Source organism: Anolis sagrei, chromosome 3 (assembly GCF_037176765.1).
Source record: "Anolis sagrei isolate rAnoSag1 chromosome 3, rAnoSag1.mat, whole genome shotgun sequence".
Taxonomy (NCBI): Eukaryota; Metazoa; Chordata; class Lepidosauria; order Squamata; family Dactyloidae; genus Anolis; species Anolis sagrei.
The window spans coordinates 265,396,220-265,410,701 of NC_090023.1; the positions used below are offsets into that span (position 1 = coordinate 265,396,220).

Genomic DNA, 14,482 nt, shown 5'->3' on the forward strand with positions numbered 1-14,482 from the left:
GTGTCATCTGCATATCTAAAGTTGTTAAGGTTTCTTCTAGCAATTTTCACCCCAGCCTTGGATTCGTCAAGCCTCGCACATCACATGATGTGTGTTCTGCATACAAGTTCAATCAGCCTGGTGGAGCCCCTGGTGGTGCAGTGGGTTAAACCCCTGTGCCGGCAGGACTGAATACCGACAGGTTGCAGGTTCGAATCCGGGGAGAGGCGGATGAGCTTCCTCTATCAGCTCCAGCTCCTCATGCGGGGACATGAGAGAAGCCTCCCACAAGGATGATAAAAACATCAAATCATCTGTGCGTCCCCTGGGCAACGTCCTTGCAGACGGCCAATTCTCTCACACCAGAAGCAACTTGCAGTTTCTCAAGTTGCTCCTGACACGAACAAAAAAAAAAATCAGTCTGGTTGCCTTCATCTTGGTTTTTATTATGTTTATATCCCTCTGATGCAACTGATATTTCCTGATTTAGTTTTGGTAAGTTATCTTCAGTTTCAGCTCTGACATTAAAGACAACTTCTAAACAAATAAAGAAATAGGAAAGGGGGCTTGTTTCAATCAAAATGTCATTGGCAAACGCAATCCCGGGGGCTGCAATCGCAAAATGAAAATGGAACAGAGACATAAACGGAATGGAACTGGCAAACAAAATTCCAATTTAATATAATACAGGATAAAAGTCTGCTGTAGTAATGCTGCAGTTTGGTGTCTCTTGAAATGCTACAGAATCCTGGAATTTGTTGTTTGGTGAAGCACCAACACTGTTTGGCAGAGAAGGTTAAATAAGGGCTTTGTAGAACAATAACACTAAGGGTTCTATAGATGGAGTTGTGCCAATGAAAGGGTAGATCAGGCATGGGCAAACTTTGGCCCTCCAGGTGTTTTGGACTCCAACTCCCACCATTCCTAACAGCCTCAGGCCCTTTCCTTTTCCCCCTCAGCCGCTTAAGCGGCTGAGGGGGAAAAGGAAAGGGCCTGAGGCTGTTAGGAATGGTGGGAGTTGGAGTCCAAAACACCTGGAGGGCCAAACTTTGCCTATGCCTGCAGTAGATGCACAAACACTCCATCAGTTCGGATGCAGTATATTTGTCCTCTGTTTTGTATTCTTCCTGTTGTTTCTCCCATTTGTTGTCATTCTGCTTTTTTTTTATGGTTGCGTTAATCGTTGAGCTGCTCGTTTCTGTGATTTTTATTGATGTGTTTTTCTGTCCTGTTTTCTATAGTGTTTAAAAATCTCTGTAGTTCGGTGCTTTTTTATTGTATTTGCATTGGATTGTTCACGATCTTGCCTTGAGCAGCGTTTTCTTTCCGAATGTCAGGAGACCCATTTGCAGAATGTCAGGAGACAAATTTGCAAATTAAATAATTTGATATATTTTGGAAACTCATTGGAAAAGGGAGCGATATCGTTGCTGTAGAAATACATGGGCAACAAATCTCAACTTCAGAAACGTGTTGAGTAAATGAAGTTGCTTTTCCCTGACGATCTTTCCTGTTTCATGTTGTCTATTTGGATTATGTACATGCTTGGACTGCACCTCCCAGAATCCCCAATGTCCCCACTTACTTACGGATCCTGAGAATTGTTGTCCAAAAAAAGTAACATTTCCAAGCTTAAGTTCTGGCTAGCAAGAATGCATCCATCCATCCATCCATCCATCCATTGATTGATTGATTCAATGCCACATAGCAATAACATACTCCATCCAACTATAAAACAATTAAAACACATGAGCAAATAAAACATATAGAACCATAATATAGATTAAAACATAAAGCACTTGATTCCATTAATCCATAATCTAGTTCAGACTGTGTCAAAATCTGTAATGTCTTAGTCTCCAGATGCCTCTCGCAACAAGTATCCAAAAAGCGAAGGAAGATGTGAGGTCTGACAGCAACGGCCACAAAGCAAAGAGGGGAAGGAATCATAGAATCATAGAATCAAAGAGTTGGAAGAGACCTCATGGGCCATCCAGTCCAACCCCATTCTGCCAAGAAGCAGGAATATTGCATTCAAATCACCCCTGACAGATGGCTATCCAGCCTCTGTTTAAAAGCTTCCAAAGAAGGAGCCTCCACCACACTCCAGGGCAGAGAGTTCCACTGCTGAACAGCTCTCACAGTCAGGAAGTTCTTCCTCGTGTTCAGATGGAATCTCCTCTCTTGTAGTTTGAAGCCATTGTTCCGCGACCTAGTCTCCAGGGAAGCAGAAAACAAGCTTGCTCCCTCATCCCTGTGGCTTCCTCTCACATATTTATACATGGGAGTCGGAGACGACTGAACGAATGAACAACAACAACAACATCATATCTCCTCTCAGCCTTCTCTTCTTCAGGTTAAACATGCCCAGCTCCTTAAGCCGCTCCTCATAGGGCTTGTTCTCCAGAACCTTGATCATTTTAGTCGCCCTCCTCTGGACACATTCCGGCTTGTCAATATCTCTCTTCAATTGTGGTGCCCAGAATTGGACACAATATTCCAGGTGTGGTCTAACCAAGGCAGAATAGAGCATGGAGAGCATGACTTCCTTAGATCTTCCTTAGATCTATGCTCCTATTGATGCAGGCCAAAATCCCATTGCCTTTTTTTGCTGCCACATCACATTGTGGGCTCATGTTTAGCTTGTTGTCCACGAGGACTCCAAGATCTTTTTCACATGTACTGCTCTCGAGCCAGGTGTCCATTTAACCAATTACTGATCCAATTACAGAAGTCAATGGCAAGCTATTAATGAGTCTTTGGATAGATGGGGCGTGCTCTAGGGATGGAAAGGGTGTGTTCCATTACACTATGAAACAAAATTTGAAACATTTTCTGTTCCTGGTTTGAAAGTATTATTTCCTGTTTAATTGTGTAGTACTTGCTTTGAAAGTAGTTGTTCTACCCCAGAAACTTTGTTTTTGTGGCCACAAACTAGGTTGAATTGGTTGAGACTTGATGAGATATTATTTGAAAAACTAGAACGAAATGTGCAACAGGATGTCACTCAGAATCAATGTTTTTGCAGTTTAATTAACCTTTTCCATGTTTTTGTGATAGAACCAATTAGGAAATGACATTTATAATGCAGGTACAAAATTTGTGTTACATAGTGTTATTTGTTTCCCTTTCCTCAATTTCAGCACAGCTTTCTTCTAATATTCAATTATCCCAAAGTTTTCTGTTATTTCTGCAGAAAACATGTAGTTCATATAGAAGAAATACAGTATATATACGAAGCAAACAATTTATTATAGATACATTATATAACAAACCTCTGCACACACGGGAAAATCGTGACATCAATAGGTGAGTGCTGAATAGCTAAATACAGGTTGAATATCTCTTATTGAAAATCTTAGGATCAGAAGTGTTTTGAATTTGAGTGTTTTTAAATTTTGGAATACTTTTACTTTCATATTGTGTACATAACAAGATGTTCTTGGAGGTGGAACTCAAGTCAAAACATGAGGTTCAATTGTTTCATATATACATTGCATACGAGGGTTGAATGAAAAGTAATGCCTCCACTTTCGTTACTTGGGTTTGGAGGGGAATATTTTAATAAATCAAATGCAGAAATAATCCTTAGAATGTGCTCTTTAACTACCACTATTCACTTTCCCACATAATCATCAGACAATTGGATACATTTCTGTCAACGATGAACAAGTTTTCTGAAGCCATCATGGAAGAAGTCGGAGCTCCCGGTGGCGCAGTGGGTTAAACCCCTGTGCCGGCAGGACTGAAGACCAACAGGTCGCAGGTTCGAATCCTTGGAGAGGCAGATGAGCTCCTTCTATCAGCTCCAGCTCATGTGGGGACATGAGAGAAGCCTCCCACAAGGATGATAAAAACATCAAATCATCCGGGCATCCCCTGGGCAACGTCCTTGCAGATGGCCAATTCTCTCACACCAGAAGTGACTTGCAGTTTCTCAAGTCACTCTTCACATGACAAAAAAAAAATGGAAGAAGTAAACACTGTGTTCCCGCAACCCATCGTGCACAGACCTTCTGATAGCTAAGCAAAGCAATAATGTCACCCACAGGTTTTTGTGAAATGCCGATTATGCTTGAAATTTCTCTGATACGACAAATGTCTTGAATCAATCTGTCAACCTTTTGTTTCTGAAACTCAGTGGTTGCTGTCACAGGACGTCCAACTCTTTGTTTATCAGATGTTCCCACCTCAACATCTTTAAACTTACTTGGCCAATGACGCACAGTATTCACATCAACACAATCAGCATAAACAGCTTGCATTCTCCGATGAATCTCCTTTGGGGTGACACCTTCTGCTGTCAAGAATTTAACGACTGCACATTGCTTAAGTCGCATTGACCAACCGTCTGCGCAGGGTTCCATACTATGCAATTTAACAGCACAATCGTTCAATGCTAAGGCTTCCTGCCAAAATGAAACTGTAGAGGAGAGTCTACTGAACAAACCAGTATCTTGTGACGGCGTAAGTGGCGCCACCTATGTGTAGATCTATTAGTTGCAAGATTTAAACTTGTATTATGCTTAATCCTGTCTTTTTACCCTGCCTATGTATAGCTGGATTGATTGGTTATTTATAGCTGTCAATCAGTGTTGTTTGCACCAGTTGAATTGCTTTCTCAGCTCAATTGTTTGGCTCCACCTCTTCCTGGAGGAGGGGAGTGCTTCCTTTTTTTTTATTCCACCATCAGATTTTCTACCAGATGGACGTGAGTAAGAGACTTGGCTCTAAAAGCCCCTGATTAAATTACCTCTCAGCAGCAATTCTGAGGTTCTTACCTTTCAGACTTATGCTTCATGTTCAGACCAACCTGAACAACATTGGGAAGTCTCAAGCGCCTTCAAACTAGTTCTTTTGGCACCAAAGGAAGACCCTGTGTCTTCAAACATAGGCCATTTGGACTGGGGTTGTAGATTGCTCCGGCATTTTCAGCCATTGAGAAAGAGGGACCTGGAAAAGCTTCTCAGCTGCAAAACTCCTTGAACCCAAGACAACCAGAGACTGTAATGCACATTTTCCTTCACCCCTTTGAAACTTCCAGCTTATTGCCTTAAAGAGATAACTCTTTGTGAACAATAAAACTTATTTTGAGTTATCTACAGTGTTTGGGTCTTTGAGAGTTCCAGTTTCCTAAAAGAGGGCAAGAAGCAATCCCCTGGGGGAAAGATGTCACATCCATGCCTCTTTCACTAAGAGCTATAGCCCCCAGGTGTGACGGCACATACCTGCCACATGCCAGTACTGCCATCTTTTGAGGAGTTACAAAGGTGGAGGCATTACTTTTCATTCAACTCTTGTACATAATCTGAAAGTGATTTCATAGAACTTTTAAAATAATTTTGTTCATGGAAAAAAATTTGTGTGCACTGAAACATTAGAAAGCAAAGGTGTCTCAGCCACCTAGGTGAACAGTTTTGGATTTTAGACTACTTCAGATTTCAGAATTATAAATACACCAGCAAAACGGTGGCAACAGCGCCAAGAAGGCAGGCCACCAGTATTGATATGCTGTTGGCTTAGGAGGCCACATGAATTGCAAGGTGGCTTCGAGACACTTCTTTGCTGATGCTTCTGAATACTGCGTGTACAAGGCAGCTCTGGAGTAAACATCAGCTTAAAGAAGAAGGACTTGCAGAACAATGCAGCTCAAGGTCAGAGATCCACCAAACCCTCAAAATTCATTTGTGAGTCAGTCTCTCTTCATCCTGCAGAAGGTTAACCCCGCTGGCCCCATGACTAGAGTCTTAGGGCAGGTATCGTTTAGGATCCCCAGGGAAGGGTAGTTCAGGTGCCTGGTTGAAGCGAGCCATCAAGAAGACGCCTATGGTTCCAAAAACAAAGATGGAAGCCATGATGAGGAAGCAGACGCGGTCAATGACTCTTCCCACCAGGATCCACTCCTCGTTCTCCTGGAAGGAAACAAAAAACAGATAGGTTGCGTGCCCAAAAAGTCTTTAAAAAGTGGTAAAGTGGGGCAACTGTGTAACAGAGCAGGGTAATCATTGTGGGCTGAATGTATTGCAACATGTGTCCAGAGAAGGGCGATTAAATGATCAAGGGTCTGGAGAACAAGCCTTATGAGGAGCGGCTTAAGGAGCTGGGCATGTTTAGCCTGAAGAAGAGAAGGCTGAGAGGAGCTATGAAAGCCATGTATAAATATGTGAGAGGAAGCCACAGGGAGGAGGGAGCAAGCTTGTTTTCTGCTTCCTTGGAGACTAAGACGCAGAACAATGACTTCAAACTACAAGAGAGGAGATTCCATCTGAACATAAGGAAGAACTTCCTGATTGTGAGAGCCGTTCAGCAGTGGAACTCTCTGCCCCGGAGTGTGGTGGAGTCTCCTTCTTTGGAAGCTTTTAAGCAGAGGCTGGATGGCCATATGTCGGGGGTGATTTGAATGCAATATTCCTGCTTCTTGGCAGGGGGTTGGACTGGATGGCCAATGAGGTCTCTTCCAACTCTTTGATTCTATGATTCTATGTTCATTTTGTATTTGGACAAATCTTTGACTTTTCTAGAGACATCTCTTCTTCCCAATTCTATCGCTTTGATATAGAACATGACAGACTGTGTGGTTGGATTTTGGGTTCTTTTACTACTGCAAAAAAGGTTACACTGCAACCTAGCAAAAATATTCACTATCTATCATTCAATGCCCCCCTGGTGGCACAGCAGGTTAAACCGCTGAGCTGCTGAATTTGCTGACTGACAAGTTGGTGGTTCAAATCCGGGGAGCGGGGTGAGCTCCCACTGTTAGCCCAGCTGCTGCAAACCTAACTGTTCGAAAACATGCAAATGTGAGTAGATCGATAGGTACCGCTTCTGCGCGAAGGTAATGGCGCTCTATGCAGTCATGCTGGCCACATAATTTAGGAGGTGCCTATGGACAAAGCCGGCTCTTTGGCTTAGAGATGGGGATGAGCACCACCCTCAGAGTCAGACACGACTAGTCTTAATGTCAGGAGAAACCTTTACTTTTACCTTATCATTCAATAGTCAGATCTTCTGGCTTCCTCTATCCTATAAATATGCATTTTGTGGATACTAATCTATATAAATAAAAATGTAATGTTTGTTTGTAGCAGAACTCAAAAACCACTGGATGAATTGACAACAAATTTGGACACAAGACACCTAACAACCTAATGTATGTCCTTCACTCAAAAAAATTGATTTTGTCATTTGGGAGATGTAGTTGCTGGGATTTATAGCTCACCTACAAACAAAAAACATTCTGATCCCCACCAACGATGGAATTGAACCAAACTTGGCTCACAGTTCTCCCATGACCAACAGAAAATACTGGAAGGGTTTGGTGGGCAATGTCCTTTGGTTTTGGAGTTGTAGTTCATCTACATCCAGAGAGCACTGTGGACTCAAACAATGATGGATCTGGACCAAACTCTACACAAATACTTAATATGCCCAAATGTGAACAGTAGTGGAGTTTGGAGAAAAGAGATTCTTGACATTTGGAAGTTGTAGTTGCTGGGATTTATAGTTCACCTACAATCACAGAGCATTCTGAACCCTACCAACAATAGAATTGGGCCAAACCCTCCACACAGAACCCCCATGTGGGCCACAGCAACGCGTGGCAGGGGACAGCTAGTGTCCAGAATAAGTCCAGAATTGCAAACAGTCTTCCCAAACAACACCATTTTCAAAGATCTCCTTGCTAAAATTGTATTTGTTTCTTCCTTTGAAAATGAAATGATCAAATAGAGGTAGAGGCTGCTTCTTTGGAAGCTTTTAAACAGAGGCTGGATGGCCATCTGTCGGGGGAGCTTTGAATGCAATTTTCCTGCTTCTTGGATGGCCCATGAGGTCTCTTCCAACTCTATGATTCTATGAAATAATAACATCTTTGACTTCCTGATGTGTTGGTTAACAATCCTCAACATCTCTGATCAGCATGCTGTCTAGGGATTATTAGTATTGCAGTCTAATCTATTTAGGCAAGGTGCACCAGGTGGAGAAGACTGCTGTCAAGCTTCTTAGTGTCCCATTTTATGGTTCACTCACTGATCTTTTCAAAACAAATTCATATTCTGACACTGGGCAATACCAGAGGCAGCTCTAGGTAATTTTCAATGGTAAGCAAACAATATTTTGCCGCCACCCCCCCCCCCCCCTCAACCAATCACTGTTCGTCATGGGAGTTCTGTGTGCCATATTTGGTTCAATTCCATCATTGGTAGAGTTCAGAATGCTCTTTGATTTTAGGCAAACTATACATCCCAGTAACTACAACTCACCTATGTCAAGTCTATTTTCCCCCAAGAGCGCCACAAGAGCGCCCCTGGGCAAAATCAACTATACTGCGAATGCTTACTTTGCGTAATGGTTGAGCCACCCCTGGGCAATACACTAGGTAAAGGGAAAGAGTTCCCCTGATATTAAGTCTGACTTCGGGAGGTGGTGCTCATCTCCATTTCTAAGCCGGAGAGCTGGCATTGTCCATAGACAACTCCAAGGTCATGTGGCCAACATGACTTTATGGAGTGCCATTACCTTCCCGCCAAGGCGGTACCTATTGATCTACTCACATTTACATTTTTTCGAACTGCTAGGGTGGCAGAAGTTGGGCCTAACAGTGGGAGCTCACCCCACTCCCCAGATTTAAACACCAACCTTTCAATCAGCAAGTTCAGCAGCTCAGTGGTTTAATCCGCTGCACCACTAGGGCACTCATGAGCTATACACTCCTATGTTACATACATACATACAAATACACGGAGTGTTTCTAAGTACTTGGTAGCTCATCCAAACGTCTTGAAGCTGTATCTTAGAAAGGGATTAAGGTTTGAAAGATATCCCACTACTGGTGCCCATCTCCTTCTCATTTGCATATAATTGCTCAACACTCCAAAACTGACATAGACAATCTAGGCTGGCACTTACGCTGTCAAACTCATTCTTCTCTTTCAAAGTCTTGGTGATGTGGTTGCAGGCGTCCACACAGGCCTGGATTTCTGGTGCAGCGTGGCGTAGGCTGCTGCAAAAGTCCTGAGGGCATCCATTCTCTATACCTTCTCCTAAACAGAAAGGCATATTCTGTACCTAATGTGTATTGCAAAAATGTTATAGTAGGTGCTTGTCAACTGTGGCCCCAACCCCAGCAACACTGCTATCTGACAGCAACAGATTGTAAGATGGGGAAAGTGTTAATGGAAACGTGAAAAGCAGGGGATGTTTTCAACATTATAACTGAGTGCAGTGAAAAATTCTTCCCCTCCATCCTGATTACAATGCCTTGTTTGTTTCATTTCTGCATATAATGGTCACAACTGCATGCAATCGAGTGCAGTATAGTGGTTCTAGGCACAGAACTAAGAATGGGTTGTTGTAGGTTTTTTCGGGCTATATGGCCATATTCTAGAGGCATTCTCTCCTGATGTTTCGTCTGCATCTATGGCAAGCATCCTCAGAGGTAGTGAGGTAGTGAGGACCTCACTACCTCTGAGGATGCTTGCCATAGATGCGGGTGAAACATCAGGAGAGAATGCCTCCAGAACATGGCCATATAGCCCGAAAAAACCTACAACAACCCAGTGATTCCGGCCATGAAAGCCTTCGACAATACATAGAACTAAGAATGTTATTTCACGAAGCAAGCAACCTAGCATTGCAGCTGAACCCTTGGTGACGGTCCCTATCACGCAACGTAACGTGCATCCTGCAATTGGTTTGCATCCTTCTCCATATGATTCCCCTATCCTTGGCTATTGAAGGAAAAACCCTTTCCATCATTCCCAATCCTGCTCCATCCCATCACCTACCATGAAGTGATGGGTGCCTTCCACTTTTGTGCTAAGATGATGGCAATAATGTGATGTTAGGAGGTGGGATTCTCCTCCTCTCCTCTCTCTTCTCTCCACCTTGCCATTTCAAAACATGGCTTGCAATTTGCACACCCCTGTCCCAGACCAAAGCCTGCTACATGCAACAAGCTTGTCCAACTCACCTATCTTTGCCAGCAGGAGCTTCATCAATCCATCTCGCTCTTTCTGCCTCTCAAAAAGGAGCTCACTCCGTGCCTTCCACAGCATGTACTCGTCGGCTTTCGCCATGAGCCCCAGCGAGCTCCGTCGACGGAGGAGTTGTGCCCCCATAGGCATGTTATTGGGCCGCCGTGTGTGCATGCCTAAAAAATTGGGCACAAGGTGCAGAAACACCTGGGGAAGAAGGAACAGAAACAAGGTGGTGGGAGAACTTGCTGTTGTACTACTATTCCTGGGATGACCCTAAGTCAAACCTATCACTTGGTTATCTTGGCAAGGCTTGGTCAGAGGGAGAATGCCTTTACCTTTTTCTGAGTCTGAGAGAATTTGACTTGCACAAGGTCACCAGGTGGGTTTCCATGGTTAAGCATGGACTCAAACCTGCTTAACCAGAGACCTAGTCCAGTGTTCAAACCACCACATGACACCGACTCCTCCTAGTGTACTATGGCACATGTTAGGAAAGGATAGATGCCATTTGGATGGTCTGTCTACCTTCAAATACAAAAATAATAGTTGTGCTTGCAATGAATGAATTTTATTGTATGTATCATATGTTTTGACTTTCTTGTATCCCATCTCAAGCCATCGGGAAAGGCATGGAACAAATGTATTGTTGTTGTTGTTGTTATTATTACATGGGATCTTTAGCTAGTTAGTTACTGGTCAGTGGGGGACGTGTGCTACTCACTTAATTTGCTAGGGAGAATTCAGGTAAGTGGCCCAGAAACAGTGAAATACTTATAATGGTTGGAAAGGCTATCCAGATCTCTACACTTCTTTAGCATGGTGCAATCATAATTCAAAATGTGATCTGGTTTCTCCCCACATTAAGACAAATTGGGGAATGTTTCAACATTTTTCTGAAACTTTGGAAGAAAATTGTGGCAAAAATTTGGAGAAGTATGGTCAACAGGACTGGGTCTGATTTGGAGTAATGTACTGTCCACACATAGCACTGCCATCATCCTCTTTCCCCTGCATTCATCAACATAGGAAAAAAACAACAGATGGAGCCCCTGTTGCGAGCATGACATTCCTAGGACCTTATCACATTAGGAAAGACTCCATTTCTGAGACTGCTTGAGAATGATTGCAAACGGGTCCCATCACATGATGTTTGCCACATCCCATCAGTATTCCATCAGAATTGATCTGCAAAGTGCCTCAGAAACGGAGTATTTGCAAGAGGAATTCTAATCGTGGTTTTTGAAATACTACGGATTCTTCCATTGCTGAAGCTCTCTTTTTGTGTGTGATAGGAAAATCTGTATGCATTCCATCAGCAATGATACTTTTTTAAAAAAGTCATAGAGTATTGTCGAAGGCTTTCATGGCTGGAATCATAGAATCATAGAATCATAGAATCAAAGAGTTGGAAGAGACCTCATGGGCCATCCAGTCCAACCCCCTGCCAAGAAGCAGGAATATTGCATTCAAATCACCCCTGACAGATGGCCATCCAGCCTCTGCTTAAAAGCTTCCAAAGAAGGAGCCTCCACCACACTCCGGGGCAGAGAGTTCCACTGCTGAATGGCTCTCACAGTCAGGAAGTTCTTCCTCATGTTCAGATGGAATCTCCTCTCCTGTAGTTTGAAGCCATTGTTCCGCGTCCTAGTCTCCAGGGAAGCAGAAAACAAGCTTGCTCCCTCCTCCCTGTGGCTTCCTCTCACATATTTATCACTGGATTGTTGTAGGTTTTTTCGGGCTATATGGCCATGGTCTAGAGGCATTCTCTCCTGACGTTACGCCTGCATCTATGGCAAGCATCCTCAGAGGTAGTGAGGTCTGTTGGAACTAGGAAAATGGGTTTATATATCTGTGGAATGACCAGGGTGAGACAAAGGACTCCTGTCTGCTGGAGCTAGGTATGAATGTTTACATACACAAGCACGTGGACAATTTCAACAGAAAGGAGGAAACCATGAAAATGAACAAAATCTGGCTACCAGTATTAAAAAAAACTGTAAAATTACAACAGCACAACAACATAGAGGAAACAAACAAGGACATCTAATCACCTCTCAACAAAAGTTTGCTCTAGGCACTGTCAGGCCATTATATGCTAATCAAGGTGGTCAGTTGAAAGATTCATACCTAGCTCCAGCAGGCAAGAGGCCTTTGTCCCACCCTGGTCATTCCACAGATATATAAACCCTTTTTTCTAGTTCCAATAGATATCACTACCTCTGAGGATGCTTGCCATAGATGCAGGCGAAACGTCAGGAGAGAATGCCTCTAGATCATGGCCATATAGCCTGAAAAAACCTACAACAACCCATGTCATAGAGTGATTGTAGCATGTTTTGAATGGATTGGGAGGAGCCAGCCTTCCGTGGTGAGATGAGTAAAAACACAGTATTTTCGATTCATAAAAATCATAATAATCAGGTATGATGAGGAGAATATGCATCAAGTCCTTTAAAAAAATATGGGGGGCATACTGGTATAAATGGATAAAATTCCAATGTGATAAGGTTCCTAGGTAGTCAAGAAAGTCCCTGACCACTGAGGGCATCTCATATTAACATCAGCAGACATGATTCTCTGGACTTACCTGCCGGACTCGCTTGGACATTGAATGGGTGTTGGGGGTCCGCAGAGAAACATTGAGTACAATAACAGCATTCACAACTATAGCTATGGTGACCACCAGTAGGAAAGTTAAATACCTACAGAAAAGAAATAAGGAGACACTAATCAGTTGGCATTGCTTAGTCTTTGATTACAGACAGGAACAACAACCCATGAATTCATGTTAGAAATCTGAGACCAATGTCTCCAATCCACAGGCTTAAGTCCCACCACTACTATGGTCTTCTCATCTCAAGATGGATGTCTTCCATGATGTACTGACTTTTTCTGTGTTGTTGAATGCTTATTCAATCGTGTGATGCCCCTTCACTTTCATTGCAAGCAACAGCATTGTCTTGGATGGTTCAAGATTGGGAAAGGCGTGCGGCAGGGTTGTATACTCTCACCCAACCTATTCAACTTGTATGCAGAACACATCATGCAATGTGTGGGGCTTGACAAATGCAAGGCTGGGGTTAAAATTTCTGGAAGAAACATTAACAACCTTAGATATGCAGATGATACCACTTTGATGGCTGAAAGTGAGGAGGAACTGAGGAGCCTTCTCACCAAGGTGAAAGAAGAAAGGGCAAAAGCTGGGTTGCAGCTAAATATCAAAAAAAACCAAGATTCTGGCAACCAGACTGACTGATAACTGGCAAATAGAGGGAGAAAACGTGGAGGCAGTGACAGACTTTGTATTTCTAGGTGCAAAGATGACTGCAGACACAGACTGCAGCCAGGAATCAGAAGATGTTTCCTTCTTGGAAGGAGAGCAATGTCCAATCTCGATAAAATAGTGAAGAGTAGAGACATCACACTGGCAACCAAGATCCGCATAGTTAAAGCAATGGTATTCCCCGTAGTGGAGCCCTTGGTGGTGCAGTGGGTTAAAGCGCTGACCTGCTGAGCTTGTTGACCGAAAGGTCGCAGGTTCAAATCCGGGAAGTGGCATGAGCTTCCGCTATCAGCCCCAGCTTCTGCCAACCTAGCAGTTTGAAAACATGCAAATGTGAGTAGATCAATAGGTACCACTCTGGCAGGAAGGTAACGGCGCTCCATGCAGTCATCCGGCTTTATGACCTTGGAGGTGTCTACGACAACGCCAGCTCTTCAGCTTAGAAATGGAGATGAGCGCCACATCCTGGAGTCAGACACGGCTGGACTTCATGTCAGGGGAAAACCGTTACCTTTTAGAGACATCACACTGGTAACGAAGATCCGCACAGTTAAAGCAATGGTATTCCCCGTAGTAAGCTACAAATGTGAAAGATGGACCATAAGGAAGGCTGAGCGAAGGAAGAGAGATGCTTTTGAATTGTGGTGTTGGAGGAAAGTTCTGAGAGTGCCTTGGACCATGAGAACATCCAACCAGTCCATACTTCAGGAAATAAAGCCTCGTTGGAGGGAAGGATATTAGAAGCAAAGATGAAGTACTTTGGCCACATCATGAGAAGACAGGAAAGCTTAGAGAAGAGACTGATGCTGGGGGAAATGGAAGGAAAAAGGAAGAGGGGCCAACCAAGGGCAAGGTGGATGGATGGCATCCTTGAAGTGACTGGCTTGAGCTTGAAGGAGCTGGAGGAGGTGGTGGCCGACAGGGAGCTCTGGCGTGGGCTGGTCCATGAGGTCAAGAAGAGTCGGAAATGACTGAACGAATGAACAACAACAACAAAGAAAGCACAAAAGCTGGGTTGCAGTTAAATGTCAAAAAACCAAGATTATGGCAACAAGAATGATTGACAACTGGGAAATAGAGGGAGAAAACGTGGAGGCAGTGACAGACTTTGTATTTCTAGGCGCAAAGATGACTGCAGACGCAGACTGCAGCCAGGAAATCAGGAGACGCTTCCTTCTTGGGAGGAGAGCAAGGACCAATCTGGATAAAATAGTGAAGAGTAGAGACATCACACTGGCAACGA

At 43.5% G+C, this 14,482-nt stretch overlaps 1 protein-coding gene across 2 annotated transcripts in view; it reads right to left on the reverse strand.

The window, feature by feature from the left end:
- Positions 1-2,992: 2,992 nt before the first annotated feature.
- Positions 2,993-14,482, reverse strand: part of CHRNG (cholinergic receptor nicotinic gamma subunit) — a 36,439-nt gene continuing 24,949 nt past the window's right edge. For both annotated transcript variants that reach the window (XM_060767330.2, XM_067466107.1), the window contains exons 9-12: positions 12,544-12,658; positions 9,950-10,160; positions 8,887-9,020; positions 2,993-5,891 (exon numbers count right to left, since the gene is read on the reverse strand). In XM_060767330.2, the coding sequence (XP_060623313.2) occupies positions 5,727-5,891; positions 8,887-9,020; positions 9,950-10,160; positions 12,544-12,658 (625 nt within the window). In that variant the 3' untranslated portion in view covers positions 2,993-5,726. The remainder of the gene's footprint in view (positions 5,892-8,886; positions 9,021-9,949; positions 10,161-12,543; positions 12,659-14,482) is intronic.